Raw genomic sequence first — 17143 nt, forward strand, 5'->3', positions numbered from 1 at the left:
CGATGCGAGCTGATGACAGAGGGGGCTCCCGCCTGGAGTCCACGGAGGGTATGTGTGGAGTTGTTCTGCTTAAAACTCATATATAACTCCTGGAAATCCATTGTGATTGGCCCAAGAGTGCAGAGCCATTCAGCGCCTAGGACAATGTCGCAACCCCCCATGTGTATGGCAAACATGTGGGTTTTCAACTGATAATCCCCCATTTGAAGTTTGACATTTTCACAGCGGCCTTCACATTTCATTGTGCCCCCATCTGCAATTTGGACTTGGAAGTTAGAAACTGCCCGTACAAAACAATGCGTTGCTTCGGCGATTTTTTGATGGATGAAATTATGGGTACTTCCACTATCAATCAAGACTACTACTGGGCGATGTTTAAGAAAACCCCTGATTTTGAGAGTTTGAGGGGAAGAAATTCCTGCGAACGCATTTAGCGAAATAACTGGTTCGTGAGATACAATCTCCTTTTGGTTGTCTTCTTCGACTGCCTCCGGTTCCTCAAGTGGTGGATCTTCCTCGGTGGAGCTGTAGTCAGTGGCATCTATTTGAAAAAACTTGGGCTCCTTGCATTTATGACCCGGGGAATATTTTTCATCACAGTAGTAACATAGTCCTTGCTTCCTTCTTTCGGCCATTTCCGCAGGTGACACCTTTTGAATCTTAAGTGTCTGAGTCGTGTTGGGAGCCTGTGGGGGACGACCTTTAGCGGGGAAATTGGGGCGGCTGTATTGGGCTGCTAATGCACGTTCCACCTTACGAGCTACCTGGCAAGCCTCTGTCCACGTGGGAGGGTGGTGAAGTAGAACTTGAGCTTTGATGGCTTCTTTAAGACCGCTGATAAAACATTCCGTGTAGAACTCATCTGTGAGACCCTTAGTGCGGAAGGCTAAGGCTTCAAAAGCGGTAATATATTCATCCACTGTACCCGTCTGTCGGAGCTTAGTGAGACGCCCCAAAAAAGAGTCTTCCTGTTCAAAGCGATTTCGAAGAGCTTTGGTAAATTGGTCCCAATTCTGAAAAGGTGCATTGCAACGCTGATGCCATTCCGCCCATTGCCATCGTTCATTGTCCAAGTACATGGTCCCCACCATAAGCTTAGTCCAATCATCTAGGATATGATTCAATCTGAAATACTGCTCCATTTGTGCTAGCCATGTTGACGTGTGAGAACCGTCAAATTTATGCATATCCAACTTGGGAGGTTGCTGACTAGTTGGTGGATGGGTGTGTCAGATGTGAGGAGAGTGGCTCGACTCACCCTCATGGTATTCAGGGCCCTTATACGCCTCCTCGTGGGCTGGTTCCTTGCCCTTCGAGAGTGCTTCCTGTACCTGGAGAGTTAGTCCGCTAATCTCACGTTTGAGGGAGTTCATCGCAGTGTGGATGGTGTTCACAGTGTCTTCAAGTTTGTCCATCCTTTCATTGGCCATTGCTTGAGCTCTAGTTTCTACCATACACCAACCAGATGAAAAATTGGGACCGCCTAATTTTTTTTTCTAATAAATTGAATGGTACCACCTTGCTCAGCTCGCCGTCCTGATTCTGATGGGCTAGATCACCAATAAGCACCCCGGCACCCTAACGGAGTTTTACTCCTTTATCAATACTGCAGTCGCCAAATCCTCAAAATGTCAATGCTGCCAAAAGTCCTGCGAAAAGTAGACCCCGGTATAGGAACCCTTCACAACAACTCCGATCTGGTGGATCTGAGAGATCTGAATGGTGGAACAACTGCTGCTGCGGATCTGATGGAGCTGCGGGACTGATGTCTGCTACTGCGGCACGTCTTTGCACATGCGGATCTGGAATAGATGATGTGTGATCCCCCGATAGAAAAGGGAACTATGGTCTAGAGGAGTGTCAGGTGCTACAGATCGCAATATACATAAGGGTCTGACAGTAGTACTCGGCCCAATGTTTCAGGGCTCTAACTAAGGAGGATCGACCGTACCCTTAGTCGTACAACCCGACTACCCTATCGTACGGGCGAGTAATCTCTCCGAGTGCTGTTCTCGGTGTACTGTAGCCACAAGACGGCCGAAGGTTTATCTATGGCGAGGTTTCAAGGAGCCTAGGGGGCTTCCTATATACCCAGAGGGTACGTGGAAGACAGTCCGTGCGCGGTTCTGTCTAATGCGCTACTACTCGAAGGGGTACCCACCGGGGTTACAAGGGAGTCCAACAGACATGACCACCTCTTGTATTTCCTGCGTGCATGCCTCCCCAAATCCGCAGGTTTATGCGCTTAACGACAGATCCCGTGGTTTAAAGACGCCGGAACACGTCTCTAGCCAAAAATTTTTTTGCTAAAAATTGGAGATCCCACCGAGCCCTGGAAAGTGCTCTGATACCACTTGTTATGCTCTTAACCTGCAAAATAATACCCAGATACAGAATATGTGCAGAAAAGATACCTAGAACACAGAATATGCGAAGAAAAGATACCCAGAACACAGAATAACAATGATTTTATTATTCAAAGAGCAATGTTCACATGCCTCTTCGAGGGGGCAACCTCCAATAGAGCAGAGCTCGATTACAAAATAAGACACGATGCTCCTCGCAGGGAGTCTCTATCCTTTATATATGACTCATACATGCAATACCACGGGCCAATACCGTGGGTTTTATTAATACCATCTATCTAATACTACGGCCCATTTGCAACTAACTGTGGTCCCGTCATTAATTGCGGGTTAACCACTTACAAATATTAATATGGGCTTTATTGACTCTTGACTATGACGTGATCCCATGACATAAATAAGGGGGTTAGGGTGGGACCCTAACAAACGCTGACAGACTTGTTGGCGGAGTAGAGAATTCGTGGGCTCCGTCAAATTCTTCCGCAACATCAAAATCGTAGTGAGGACAGGCTAAGCATGATTAGACGAGATTATTTTTCAAGTGGCGCTTGTTCAGATCGTGATTGTCAACATAGTGAGACAACGCTGTTGACAGAGAAACAGTGTTGTGTCGAGTAACTTGTCGAGGTAGCTGAGGTCAATAAACTAAAACACTTGTGTGTTAAAATCTGTTAATTAAAGGTCGAGTTCCTTTTCTAACAGGGTCGACACTCTTTCTCGTGAAAACCTGAGCGTATACGTTGCTGGAGTTAGAAGAACATATAGTTGGGTTGGATCATGCATTAACAAACTCTTTTCCTCAATACCTAACCAAAATCAATATTAGTTCTGGGCATGAACAAGTACGTGTTAGTGGTCAAAGTGTCTTTGAATAATCAAATCTAGAGGCCGAAGTGGGGTTGCTAGAGGGCGAGTACTCATATTCAGTGGTGGAGCTTGCCCTCACTCATAAAGGGGTGTGTTATTGTTCACTGGACGTGAAGACCATTTCCTCCTATGCGTGAAGGTCAGCTAGACCATCCTCGTGGCTTGCGGGGGAGTTGTTTTGGGTTTGAAGAAACCATACAAATCTTGCTGGACAAGACAGAAGAGACAAAGAATCCTATGCAGGTATATTTCTAAATCTGAGGAGGAGTTATTTTTCTACAGTTGCTAGATAGAAAGAGGCTGAGTTGTTAGGTAAAAGACCAGAATATCATTTATTGCCTTATTGGGGCAAAGTTGTATCAAATGCGATCAGTAGTTGATCATTTTTCTAGAGGTCAATTGTTGAAGGCTCTACTGCCTTGAGATCAGTCTCTTACAGGGCGGAAGTGATCCACCGATAACCAAATCCATTAACCAAAGTTCTCTCTTGAAGATTATGGTCTGAAGATTGTAATTCTGGAGCTGGGCTGCTTAAGAATTATTGGAGTTATTGCTGAAGACTCATATCAGGTTCATCTATTTCCTAGTGTCACTGATTTTTCTCTTTTAAGTGAACTAATGCATGGCTGTTAATGTTATGTATTGTGCCTAAATACGTAGCGACATTATAATGGAATCAAGAACAATTTCACCTACATTAGTGTGTACTTAACTGTTTGACAAAATGACTCACTGAGAAACAAACAACTACACCCAGAAAATTACAGTGGTATTGTGTTACTAAAACATGGATCAAATCTTCATAGACTCCCTTAATAAACTAGCAACAAGAGAACAACCAAGAGATGTGCAAAAGGGGCAGGAAATAGGACACAAAATCATTAAACTTGGAACAGATTTGAAGCACATGAGGGCCACATGGAAGGTCCTTTTCAAATTAGATGAACTGGATGCACTCATTTTTGAAGTGAACCGGTTAGAAGGGAGGAAACTCATTTGGGCTCTAAGACCAACTATGCTTGCTCTCATACAACCCAAGTTCTTGGAGGAACCTTGTGAAGGGATCAAACTTCCAGTTGCATTGTCTCAGTAACATTATGAGGTTGACCGCACCTATCATTCCTTACAATGATGATGTTATGAGGAGAGTTTTCAGACCGATAGTAGACACTTTCCAGGATTTGGGCAACAGTGCAAGCTCTACCTTTGGGAAGAAGCTTGAGGTTTTAGGAGTTATGGCCATGACTAAGACTTATGAAGTCATGTTCGATCTCAAGTGTAATGATCTTATCCTGCAGATGTTCCAATGCTTCTTCAACATTAGGAAACATCATCCTGACACAATCATAGCACAAATACAGTCCATCTTGTCATCATGTATGAGAGGCCGTGATGCCATTTGCCGGGAGTTGCAGTCCCGGTTGCTGTCTGTTTGGAGGAGAGAACAATTGGTCTCACCTGCTGCTTGTGAACTAGCCAAGAGGGTTGTTTGAGCAAAATGTTGGGCTGTTCAGGAGACAATTGACTAGGGAGGAGTTGCTCAGGTTTGGGGGATCATGCAATAAGAATGAGATGAGGAGGAAGGGACTTTGCTTTGTCTGCAAGGAACCTTGGGGACCTGACCACTCATGCTTGAGTGACGCTGAGGAGATGACAGAGGTAGAGCAGGAGGAGATTCCTTCTGACTTTCAGGGTGAGGACTCTTCTTTGGATGAGTCCATGGGTTCATACGATGATACCTCTGAGGAGCACGAGTAGTCATGTGGAGTTGATGACAGTAGCCCAAATATGCATCCATGTGTGGTAGAGGAGTATGATGAGCAACCGATTGTTCCCATGAGGGAAGGAGATCCGGGAGCAGATGAGCGACTGATGATTCAACATAGAGAGCACATAGAGGAGCATGAGATTGATACACACAGTGTGCGGGATGGGCCGCTTTTGGAGAGTCAGTGAGTGGCGCATGTTGAGCTCATGATGGAGGATGAACAGATACCCTTGGGGCCAGCCATTGGAGTGAAGTAGACAGATGTGTAGGCAACCTCCAAGGAGGCAGTGTTTGTAGCCACTTGTCCTCAGGAGATGTTGGAGATTGACAAGGTAGTCTTGCAAGAGGCTAGTAGACGACAGACGCTGTTGGAGATTTGGGTCGACCCACTGATGAGGTGCGGCTAGATGCATAGGCAGCTGGTAGAGCTACAAGACTTTTAGGGAGAAACCCTTTCCAGGAGTACATATATAGATCTTGCAGCACAATGTGCCCACTTTTTCCCATTAGAGGGAGAGAGGCAAGATTTCTCAGACATGTTTTGATTATCTAGGTAGAGCATCAGGAGTTGAGCATGGACTAGTATTGACATAGCATACATATTCCTTGCACAGGAGTCCATGCATTGGATTGACGAGAGATCATGAGCTGGTACCCTACTGATGGAATATCATTTTTAGTCAGAGGCATTGTATTGCAGGAGCCCTTAAAGGCGAGGGATATTACATGCTTCAATTGGTAGCAGGATGTAGGCTGGCCACTTATCAGCATCTCAGAACAACATCAACATGATGAGATTGACCTTGGTTTATGAGTTGGTACGCGGTAGACGAAGCAACATTCTTGGTTGGAGTTATAGCATAGCAGGAGCCATGGAGCCTTGATATTTGTTCTTGGTGGCATTGGGATCTAGGAGGATTTGTTGATGACAGGTTCAGTCAGAGGTTGGTCTGGGATCCGGGCATTGAAGGGTTCGTTCATGATGGGTTGACACAGGATCAAAGCATCACCCAGTGGTTCATATGGGATCCGGGCATTGGGTCTCAGTTGTGTCGGGCCAACAGATTGGTCCACAGATTTGGATTGCTTGAGGGCAAGCAATCTTGGGGTGGGAGGACTATCATGTCCCCGTTTTTACTTTTCTTCATAGTACAACTAGGGTGGATTCCTAAGACAGGGGATGGCCAGGTCATTGGAGTAGGTTTATGTCATCAGGGATCTCGATGGAGTTTTGAGGAGTTTTTATGGGATTTGATGGCATTTGCTTGGCATATTCCATCATCAGCACAATTTGCCTTTCCTTCCATTGCATTCCGACAACTTTCAAAAATCAACATTATTATTTGGCATAACTGAATTAATTATGCTCAAGGTGGCATTCCGGGGAGATTAATTGAGAGAACACCTTAGTGTAATAGCTTGTTTGGAACCAGAACGAGAAGATCTACATGATGGGATTTTTGGATGTGAGTTTCAGTGACCTGAGGAGACATGGTGGCCAATTTATCCTTTTCCCGCATTAAAAAAGAATATTTTATTTAAAATAAAAGAGGGAAAAGTGCTGCATGATTAAAATAATAATAAAATAGGAGGTTCTAGAGGGTTCCATCAGATCTATAAAAGAGGAGGAAGCCATTGGAGGACATCTTGGTTTTGATATTGTTTCTTGTATGTGAGGTTGAGAACCCGGTTTTCTACTCCAGCAGTAGCCCCAGGACAGAAACCCTCGTGTGATTCAGTGAGAGTGGGTGAGCACCCATCTCTTCCCTTGGTGAATCCATTCAGGGTTCACAGGTTGCAGTGTATTGGTTTTTTCAGTTTGTTTTGGAGGCTGATTGCAACATTATTTTAGATCTGTCTAAGGCCATTTATCTCAGCGATATGGGTTGTATTGGCATGTAAACCCCAATTCTTCTAATATAATAAAACTGAGAATTTCTTGTTCAGTGCGTTATGTGATTGCATTGTTCTATTGTCTTATTTTTACATGGCAATCTTCTATTAAATGTATGATAAATTTTATGTGAAGAGCTTGTTCCAAATTTTTCTCATTTGGGACATTACAAAAGTCTGGAGTCTTATGTTAAGGGCTATGTTACAAGGTTCGTCGAACTTTAACCTTGAGGTTCAAATTTTGGCGAACCTTAAAAATATTTTGAGGTTTGGCGAACCTCATCGAATCTCATAGCCATTGACCAAGTCCATAGATCAAAACTCATAACTTCATGTCACAACTCAAGCCTGTAATTTATCCGTGTAGTTCCCATGTCCATAATAGCATTTTTGATGTTTACCGATGTTGATTTCTTACTATTTTATCATATAATTCATTATATATATAAAATAAATTATCGAACTCAAACCGAACCTATTCATTGCCGAACCCTAACTTGAACCTGAACCATGTGACATTGGTTAAGGGGGCTAATGGGCTATGAGGGTTTTTTGTGTGAAAGGGAGTTTTTATAATATAACAAGAAAGTATACTTGAATGTGATATGGTCACTTTATTAAGTACTGGTCTTTGTTAGTTATGTACTGCAGCCTGCTACAGTTCCATTAACTGTTATTGGTTATGAGTTTTGACATCAAAACATATCTCGTTTCTGTGGTTTAAGTCAATTCTGAACAAGACCATTTTGAAATGCACTTCTGAAATTCAGTGTGTGTGAAAATATTTCTAGATGGTTTAGTTTCTGAGGTTTGTTCTCTAAAGCTATTAATGCCAGAAGTTTTCATATAGGGATGGTTATGGAAATGGGCAATTTTGAATCTTTTGACAGATGGAAAGATGTGTGCTGTTGCATGCATTGTGTTCATATGAACACACAAAAATATATAGGTACAGATATCTTCACATGGGCATGCATCAAGACGTATCTGCAGAATATGTGATTTATACATTTGAACATTAACCTTTGTAAGACATTAAATAGCAGTCAGTTTGAAGTTGTATTTTTGCAGACTTTCGAGAAAACATTGACAGCTGCATAATGTATACATGTAGATCATTAAATATGACAAGTTTGAGGAGTGTCTCATTAAATCAAGATATAATATTTACTCTTCTTTAATTCTTAGGTTTTCTTCCTAGTGTATTTTCTTGTGCTGATGGACAATCCCTTTTTAACTGGGCATTTATTTGAAACGCCATATTTTTAATGTAAAATGATTTGGAAATGTTCCAAAACCAACTGGAAATAGAGAACAAAGAGGCGAAATTCTCAGTAGGGTCAAGGTAGTCTAATGCTAGGAAACATGTCCATTGAGGATATGTATGGTGAGGTGACTTTCTGCAGCATAATTCTGAATGAAATTTGGTCAGGTATTGAGCTTCAGAACATAATATAAGTAATATCTTGATGTGAGAACCTTAGACGAATAATTTTCAGTTAATCGACTTAATCTGGATTAATCCCTTATGAAATCAACAAAATGAATGTTTTGAAATTATCCTTATTATTTCTTTTAACACTACAGGCATGCCAAGATTGGCCTATTTTCCCTGATTATCTCTCGATTATTGCCTATTTAATTTTTTTGGGGCCTCACTGAGTAATTCCTGATTACAATTATTTCATCTGTGGTGTGAACGTTGAACATCTCTGCATGCATGATGTTATCCTTGAAATGTTTTTCCTTTGTTGAGTTGAGAATTGTTCTTCTCTTTGACTATATCTTTATTTCTGTGCAGTGGTCTGGATGCCATGTCACATTGCCACAAATCGGTGATGTCAAGATCAATGCAGCATACTTTAGGAGGTTTGACTATAGCAGTGCATCGGTAAAATTCTAATTTCTGAGTCCTAATGACTGCACTTTTTGTTTGTTTTCAATATAGATTGCTTTTCGCTAGGGTTTCAGGACAGGGTTTTCTTCATGGTTTGGATTGTGAAAAGGATTGTACAAGTGGCCATATTTAATCCATGGGTTGCAATGGATATCATGTACTCTGGAATGGGCAACTCTTTTCACTGTATAGGTATTCAATGGTTAGGCAATGGTTTTGAAAAGCTACATTGATGTCTCTCATACTAGTTCGAGTAAACTAATTATCAACTATTTTGTTGATATAAGAATTTTCTTTGAATGTATGAAAAATGAAGAGATCCAGATTCCATATTAAGAAATTGTGTCTGAAATAGGAAGAATATTCAAAGTTGCTATTGCATTTAATTGGCTACAAAATTAGTATATGTTTTCCTGCCTGCTGCTTAGATGAACTCCTGACTTTTACTTTGTGTTGTGGCTGTTCTCTAGGCCTTGAAAGCATAAATTAATAGGGCAGTCAGGGATGACATTTATCAGTGGTACTTCTGGACCATTTGGACCTCTATTCCATAGCCCTTTAGCTCCAGGTCGATCTTCTATGTGTTGAAAAATCAATAGGGCTACAAGTGAAGTGATTTCTCTTTAACTTGATAACTTCTTGTGATATTCTTTTACTTTTCTTTATGATTAGCTTCTTCTTCCCTTATTATTGTAGTGTTCTTATCATCAAACAGTGACCAAATCATGAAGATCAATAGAACAAATGGACACAAGATGTAGGCTGCTAGCCAGGGCCAAAACCTCTCCTAGAGAGGAAAACTCACAAAAATCTCTTCTCTTCTTATAGAATCTTCAAATGACGAATTCCAAGACCCTTAGACCTAAGACCAAGACCCTTCCAAGACAAAGTCAACCTTCTTGAGGATGTGCTTTTCTTCACCAAGTCAAACGAAGTCAAATCTCTTCCAAATGCTCAACCTCGATTCCCAACAACAAACTTTGGACCTCACTGCAGTCCTGCAACTTCGGCGCTCCTTCCATTTGCTGCAACTTAACATGTGTGGGTGATTTTGGGCCTAAGTTGCACGAAACGGGGAAACGGGTACGAGTTTCCGAAACGGGCACGAGTTTTCGAAACGGGCATGGGTACGAAACGTGACCTCCCCAAATTTGGAAACAGGGAAATGCAATATATATATATATATATATATATTAGGACATTTAAGAAATATGTGAAATCATAAAGCATATATGATACATTCTAATTTATTACATTATGATTAAATTGTCAATTGTCAATGCATAAACTATAAGTCTCTAAATTTACATCACATTTACTCATGAATGATCACATAATGAAAATAGCAATATCAAAAATCAGCCACAAGAAATTTCTAATTTCTTATCTCATGCTTGATTGGGAGTCTCCTCCTACATAGTCGAACGACCTTAGTGCTCTTGATTAAATACAAGTTCCATACCCTAGTACTCTACGTGCTCTTGGTTATTGGGAGTCTCCCTTGCATAGAGGGCTTGGTTCTCTTGATTAAATACAAGTTCCATACCCTAGTAGATGACAAAATCCAATGGAAACATTGTAATCCCCCCAATCCTGAAATCCTGAAAAACAGATAAGTCTGCTGGATTTTGAGTGTCATCTAAAATTCTACTTTCTCCATATGAAATCCAATGAGGGCGAAACCTCTCTCAAACATCCTGAGTCATTTCATGGTAATGTTAAAAATTTAAGTAAAAGGATGAAAATTTAACATTACCATGAACTGCATATCAACACTAGGACCATAGGCTTAAACATTAGGCTGCCCCACTCAGAGGCATCTAGAAGCATCCAGAAGATATTTTAGTCGCCCAATAAAAAATTAGAAGCGAAAACGTAAAAGAAAAATACAAGAAAAGGTCAAGTTAGAAGAGGAAACTCCACCGTACGGCCTGGAAACGCGTTTCCGGCTGTACTGGCCATGTTTCCTCCTCAAGAAATGGGCCAGTACGGTCAGAAACGTGTTTCCAGGCCATACGGTACGAGTTTCCTCATTTCCGTTTCGTTTCCAACCGGAAACGGACCCTTCTCCAATGTTTCCTGCAACTTAGTTTTGGGCTCTTTAGGCTTCCTCCTTCCTTCGCTTGGGCTACTTCTTGTTCAAAGGCTTGTAGATGATTAACTTGACTTCTTTACTTCAGATTTTGTCCCTTTTCTTGTAGTTCAGAAATTTCGTCCTTGTAGCTGCAGAAACCCTAGCCTCCTTTGCACGTGTGAGAGATAGGGAGAGAGAAAATCATTTTTTTTTCTTTCTTTCTTCCTTATAGACCTTCACTTGCTTTCTTGCTTCTTGTCCTTGCTTCCTTGATCAAATGAGTGAGTGAGACTCCAAATGAGGTCGAATGGTCTCTTATATATAGGCTTTCAAGGAGGATGAATAGCCCTAATTAGGCCGACTTCTTCACTGTTAGGCTGACTTGGTCTTGGAGGTTTATTTTGACACTTTTGACTCAAAATAAATTCTTTTGACTTGTTACAAAATGCCCAATAGGGTCTAATACATATGAAAATGACTCTTATGACTTCTTGACTCTATGACAAAACTAGAAGCACACAATGGATGCTTTGACCTAGAAAAAATTAAACCTGAGCATGAAACCCATGCTATAAAAATATTATATATATATATATATATTTTTTACATCAAATACATAAGATCAAGAGTATATACAATATTATGATGACCGAACCTACTTACAAATTTCAACACTCCCTCTTAACTAGGGAGGTATTCATAATAACAATGGTACAAGGACATTCTCATATTGAAGAATTCTCATAAGAAGAGTTGGATTGGTAAGCCATCATAAGCTATCCTTTTAACTTATAATAAAGCATCTCATCATATTAACCAACATTGTCAAATAGCAAGGCCTTGACTAACAACTCTATCTCTCCACTACATTAGAGCACAATACTTGGAGACACTGATATACTGTAGCTATACCACCCCTTCTTGCACCAATTTTCATATGTAATGATACTTGTCTTTTATATGCTTTGATCTTGCATGGAATATGGAGTCTTTAGACAACTTTATGCAACTTGTTGTCACAATGTATAATTGAAGGGTCCCCGGTCCTTTAAACAAATCAAATAAAAGCTTCCTTAACCAAACAACTTCTCTACCAACTTCACATGCTGCAATATATTTAGCTTCAACACTACTTAAAGCAACTGAGTCTTGCTTTCTACTCATCCATGAGATCATAGAGGATCCCAAGCTCAAACATCCTCCAGTAGTGCTTCTTCCATCATATTCACTGCTTCCCTAATCTAAATTGGTATATCCCATTAGTTGGATATTGTTCTTTCCATCATACTTCAGTCCGTAATGTACTGTCTCTCGCAAATATCTCAATATATGTGTGGCTGCCATCCAATGGTCATGTCTAGGCTCCATCTAAAACTGATTGAGAATATTCACTGCAAAATAAATATCTGGACGTGTGCTTACAAGATACATTAGAGAGCCAACCAAGATACTTGAAGGAACCCCTACTGCAGCAAATCTGAATCTACTTCACTTGCTTGATTTTTAAATTACATTCATCAAGTTATTCTTTTGAATACTGAAGCAAATCACTTATGTAGCCTACACTAATTTAATATTTGATCTCATGAAATAGAAAACAGAGCAAAGAACAAGATACATAGGACACACTTATTTTTGGGCACAATAGTCCCCGGAAAAACCCATTGCGGGAAAAAAGGTGCAGCAGTTCTGAGGGTTTATTATTATGTAAGAGAAATATCTGAATACAAATCTAGGATGCTCATCTAGCAATCCTTTACAGAGGAAAATACTGGCAGAAAATCTGAGTGAGTTTTACCATACTTCACCCGGCAAAATTCCGGGTGATCCGACACAAGACTAGCTAACCTCGGCTATTTCTGCATTGGCTCTGTGTCACCTTCTTTGCCCTTTGCGTCCGCTCTCTCGACAGTTTCGGCAGTTCCGTCCGTTCCCGACAGTTTCAACTATTCCGACAGTTTTGGATTTTGCGTGACAAACAACTTTTCTGCATCAGCTCTCCGGCTACTGCGCTGCCTCTGCGTCAACTCTCCCAGCTGTTCCCGCAGTTCCAACAGTTCCTGGTAGTTTTCGCTGTTCCGACAGTTCTGGATTCTGCCTGTCTGGCAACTTTTTTGCATAAGCTCTCACGGCTATTGCGCTGCCCCTGCGTCAGCTCTCCTAGCTATTTCGACAGTTCTTGGTAGTTCCGGCAGTTCCCGACAGTTTCCGCTGTTCCGACAGTGTTGGATTCTGTGTGACAAGCAACTTTTCTACGTCAGTTCTCTTGGCTTTTGCGCTGCCTCTCTGCAAGCTCCCTCCGCTTCTCTGTCAGTATTCTTCGAAAAGTCCTCCTCCCAGATTCTCACTGCCCCTTTGCTGCAAGATCTCCGCAATCAATTTTCCTCCTGAAAACTTTTCACCTTAGAAAATCGATTTCCTCAATCTCTCTGTGTGTGTTTTCAAATGAACCCTAAGCCTCCATTTTATACTTTTCTTGTTGAGTATTCAACGATCGAGATTAAGTCTCTAATACACGGCTAAGATTAGAACATGACTTGATCCGCCTTCTAGATCATTCTCACCCATATTTTGATTAATACCCATTAATATTTTATTTTTCCTAAGTTTAGACTTAGGAACTCCATTAAAAATATTAATTATTTTAATAAAATACAATCCGGGTGGAATTTCACCAAACAGTTTCTGGGTTCTTTAGAACTCATGTGCCTTAGCCTTTCCACCAATTTTTAGGGCTGGATCACTTCCGATGCTACGAAAAACTAACACTCCCTCTTAGCGAGGAAAGTGCTCTAGCAACAATGTCCACTTGCATGCTGCTCTGTTTCTGAAGCACCTCCTTTCTGCACTGTTGCTGCCACCAACACCTTGCTGTTGCTGCTACTGTACCGCTGTCCATGACACTGCCACTGCATATGTACTACAACTCCCTCTCAAACGCTGCATTTGCTATGTTGCTAGCACTGCTACTACCAACACTGCATCTGTACTGCAACTCAGTTGCTGAGAGAAGCAATTGAAAGACATCCAAAATTAGTTGAACTTAACTGTGTTCAACATAATACAATGAGTGTTAGAATCTGACTGTTGCTGATTCTGACCCTCTGAATCTTCTACATTGTTGCTGACTTCTGCACTGTGCCACCTGCATTGCTGCCAACCTTGCTCCGCACTGTTAAGTTTCTGGTCTCAGGCTACTGCATCTGTCTCTCCAAACAATCCACTGCATCATCTGACACTAAGTACGTCTCGCTACTACTGAATCTTGGGCTCCCGTAGTAAGGAATTGATCCAAGAGGTGGACTCCTCAAGGATCCTGCCCACATGTCGTCCTCATGACTACAACTCAATATCACCCCATCTCCCTCCTGGAGATGCGTGGGGACTCATGGCAAACTCATCCTCGTCAATCTTTCCTGAAGCAACCTTAGGATCTTCTCATCCATGTCCTTTTTCTTCAGAGAACACTGGGATGCATAGTGGCCCAAATCGCCACAAGTGAAACATTTCACCTTTGAAATGTCCTCCTTTCGCTTCGGCTTCTGCTGTCCCTTCGATGCCAGAGCTGCGTTCTCCTCGTCTTCCTTTGTCTTTGTAGCACTGCCACTGCTGCCACTGCGGTTGGCCTTCAATAGGTCCCTCCTTAACTCCTCTTGTCGAAGAGTTGCCCACATCTCCTCTCATGAAGGTAGTTTTTCTCTGCCCAATATGCTTTGGACGAAAACTTGCCATTCATCTCCTCCCATGAAGGTAGTTTGTCTCTGCCCAATATGCTTTGGATGAAAACTTGCCATTCATCCGAGACTCCATTCAGGGCTATCCTCACCATCGCGGTTGGCTGAGGAGTGGACCCTACTGTAGCAAGCTAGTCTCTAGTGTTTTGAAGACGTTGAAGATAGAGGTTCACCCCTAAGTTACCGGAAATGGCTCCTTGACTGGCCAAAACGCCGTTCCCCGTTTTTGATACGTTTTCACCACTGAAACGGCAGAAAAACGGCTGAAATACGTTTTTTATGCTTCCAATACGTATTCGATTTTTTACTGCCGTTTTTCAGCCGTTCTGATGGGAAAACCCTCCCGTTTTAAAAATTTCGATACGTTTCCGCCATTTATAATACGTTTTTACCAAATCGTAATACGTTCCAGGAATTTGTAAAACGTTTTTAAAAAAACTCAATACGTTTCATGCTGATGAGTTGGGCGCCTGCCGGGAACAGATTTTATACATTTTCGAATCCCGATTTAGCTTAGCGTTTTACGTTTTGAAGACTTTTAACTTTAAAGTATAAACGATTCATTCTAAACCCTAAACGACTAGCCGAGTTTGCTGCCGCCGCTGAGTGCTGCCGCCCTGAGTTTCACTGTAACAGCTTTCAACTTTCAAGTTTCAGTCTTCACTGTTCAGACTTCAGTTTCTGTTCACGCCGCTACAGCAGTTGCCAGTAAGTAATCTCTAATATCTTCTATAGCTTTAATATCTAGAATCGGTTGTGTGGACAGTTTTTATGTGGCTCAGACTAGTTTCTAAGCGCAGTGCAGTGACCTCTTAAGGCTCAGACCTGTGACAAATTTATTGAAGTATAACCTCAGACAAGTCAACATTAACACCTCGATGAGTGGACAGTCACATTGCTTTGAACTTAGCCCAATAGCTCGGTGTTTTAGCACAGTTTGAACCGTGTAAGTTGTATGATGGTGTACTTAATCAGGTTTAACGGTTAACAGTCTCTGCTACTGTCTACAATACAGTCATGCTACAGGTAAACTTGGTTTCAGTTTGAGTAACAGTTTCAACAAAGATAGAAACCGTTGTCATAGTCCTCAGTCAACCTTGGATTAGAACTTTAAAGTTTAGACAGAAAATATGTCATCTATTATCTTTTTTTGATCGGAGGTTATACATATATACACTTCAGGTATTGTTTAGTAAGCTGGTTCTGGTTCCAGTCCAATTTCACCCTCCGCCAGTTCAAGTTCCAGTTCTGATTTTAAAAACATAGATCCTGACATGTAAACGACATGTAAACAGCAGAGTCTTTCTGGTAACCAAACATCAAAATATTAAACTTACCCTATGCCTTGCAATTGAGCATGTTAAATATTATCAAAATTCTACTGGTCTGGCATCTTGTAGAAATCTCAAAATATTTTGTACCGACTATGCAATCAGTTTGAAGATTTGTTGAGTATCAGAAAAGTTTAGAGGAACATAGATCTCTATAATGATCAGAAGCTATTGGACCTTGGTCCTGAAAGCAAAAAGAGAATTTCTATAGGACTGTCAATGCTTGAAAGTTGACACTCTACAATACCCAGAACATAACCTTGTTTTATCAATGAATGAGCCTTGAGGGCCGAGGCCACAAAAGAAGGCTAGCGAATAACTTAATTCACCATAGAGATATTTGTCTAGAGGACCGAATAGGCTGGTAGTTTGCTCCTTTGCTTTAGTGTGAATGGCAAATGCAGGTATGTTTAGAAATATATGACTTGTAACCAGTACCAATATTCCTTTAAAAGAGGGCATAAGATAGAAACTGTGTTAGCTGTGGATTGCTGGCCTGGACTGATAGAAAAAAAAAATTTAAAAATCAAGCATATTACATCTAGAAAAACTTTGAAGTTTGTGTGAAGATCAACTTGAAGTTCTAGAAGTAGAAGAACAACAGTGTTATCTAACCGTCAAACTTTTCAAAGTAAAAAGAGCAGCAAACAGTGATTAAAAATGAGTGAACACTGAACACTGAACAGTAACACTGAACAACAGTTTTTATCTTCATTAACAATTGTGGTTACTGCCGTAGGTAATCAGTGATATATATTATAAAGAAGATTAGAAATTTAGAAAATGTAAACCTGCAACTTCACTGTCACTGTTCACTTTTTTAATTTTCAGTTTTCAGTTTCACTTGTTACAGACTACAGTACACTGTCACATCCAGAATTAGAAATGACCAAGTAAATTTTTTTTAAATAGTAAAATACATATCTGATATTTTTCAATTTTCTTTTTTCAGTTTCAGTAAATGTTATCATCATTCATGGCAACTTCAAGTTCAGCCATGAATGAGGCAGAGGAAGTGGCACAGGAAATTGAATCAACCCAGAAAGTTGATCCAAAGTCACCACTTTGGAAATATGTCACTACTGTTGGGAAGATCCAAGGAGGTGGATCATTGGCATGGGTTTGCAGTGAGTGTAAAAAGGAGTTTAAGGGGTCATACACACGGGTTAAAGCACATTTGCTTGGGTTAAAAAACAATGGGGTTCGAATATGT

The 17143-nt window shown here is 41.0% G+C and overlaps 1 protein-coding gene across 1 annotated transcript in view; it reads left to right on the top strand.

The window, feature by feature from the left end:
- LOC149250191 (uncharacterized) overlaps nucleotides 1-17143 on the top strand; it is a 371096-nt gene that overhangs the window by 156938 nt on the left and 197015 nt on the right. Inside the window, exon 9 of the mRNA XM_089453574.1 lies at nucleotides 8696-8785. Coding sequence (XP_089309700.1) covers nucleotides 8696-8785 — 90 coding nt within the window. The remainder of the gene's footprint in view (nucleotides 1-8695; nucleotides 8786-17143) is intronic.

The sequence above is a fragment of the Pinus tabuliformis genome, chromosome 7, assembly GCF_031772625.1.
Source record: "Pinus tabuliformis cultivar Carrire ecotype Pingquan chromosome 7, CPIR1, whole genome shotgun sequence".
Lineage (NCBI taxonomy): Eukaryota > Viridiplantae > Streptophyta > Pinopsida > Pinales > Pinaceae > Pinus > Pinus tabuliformis.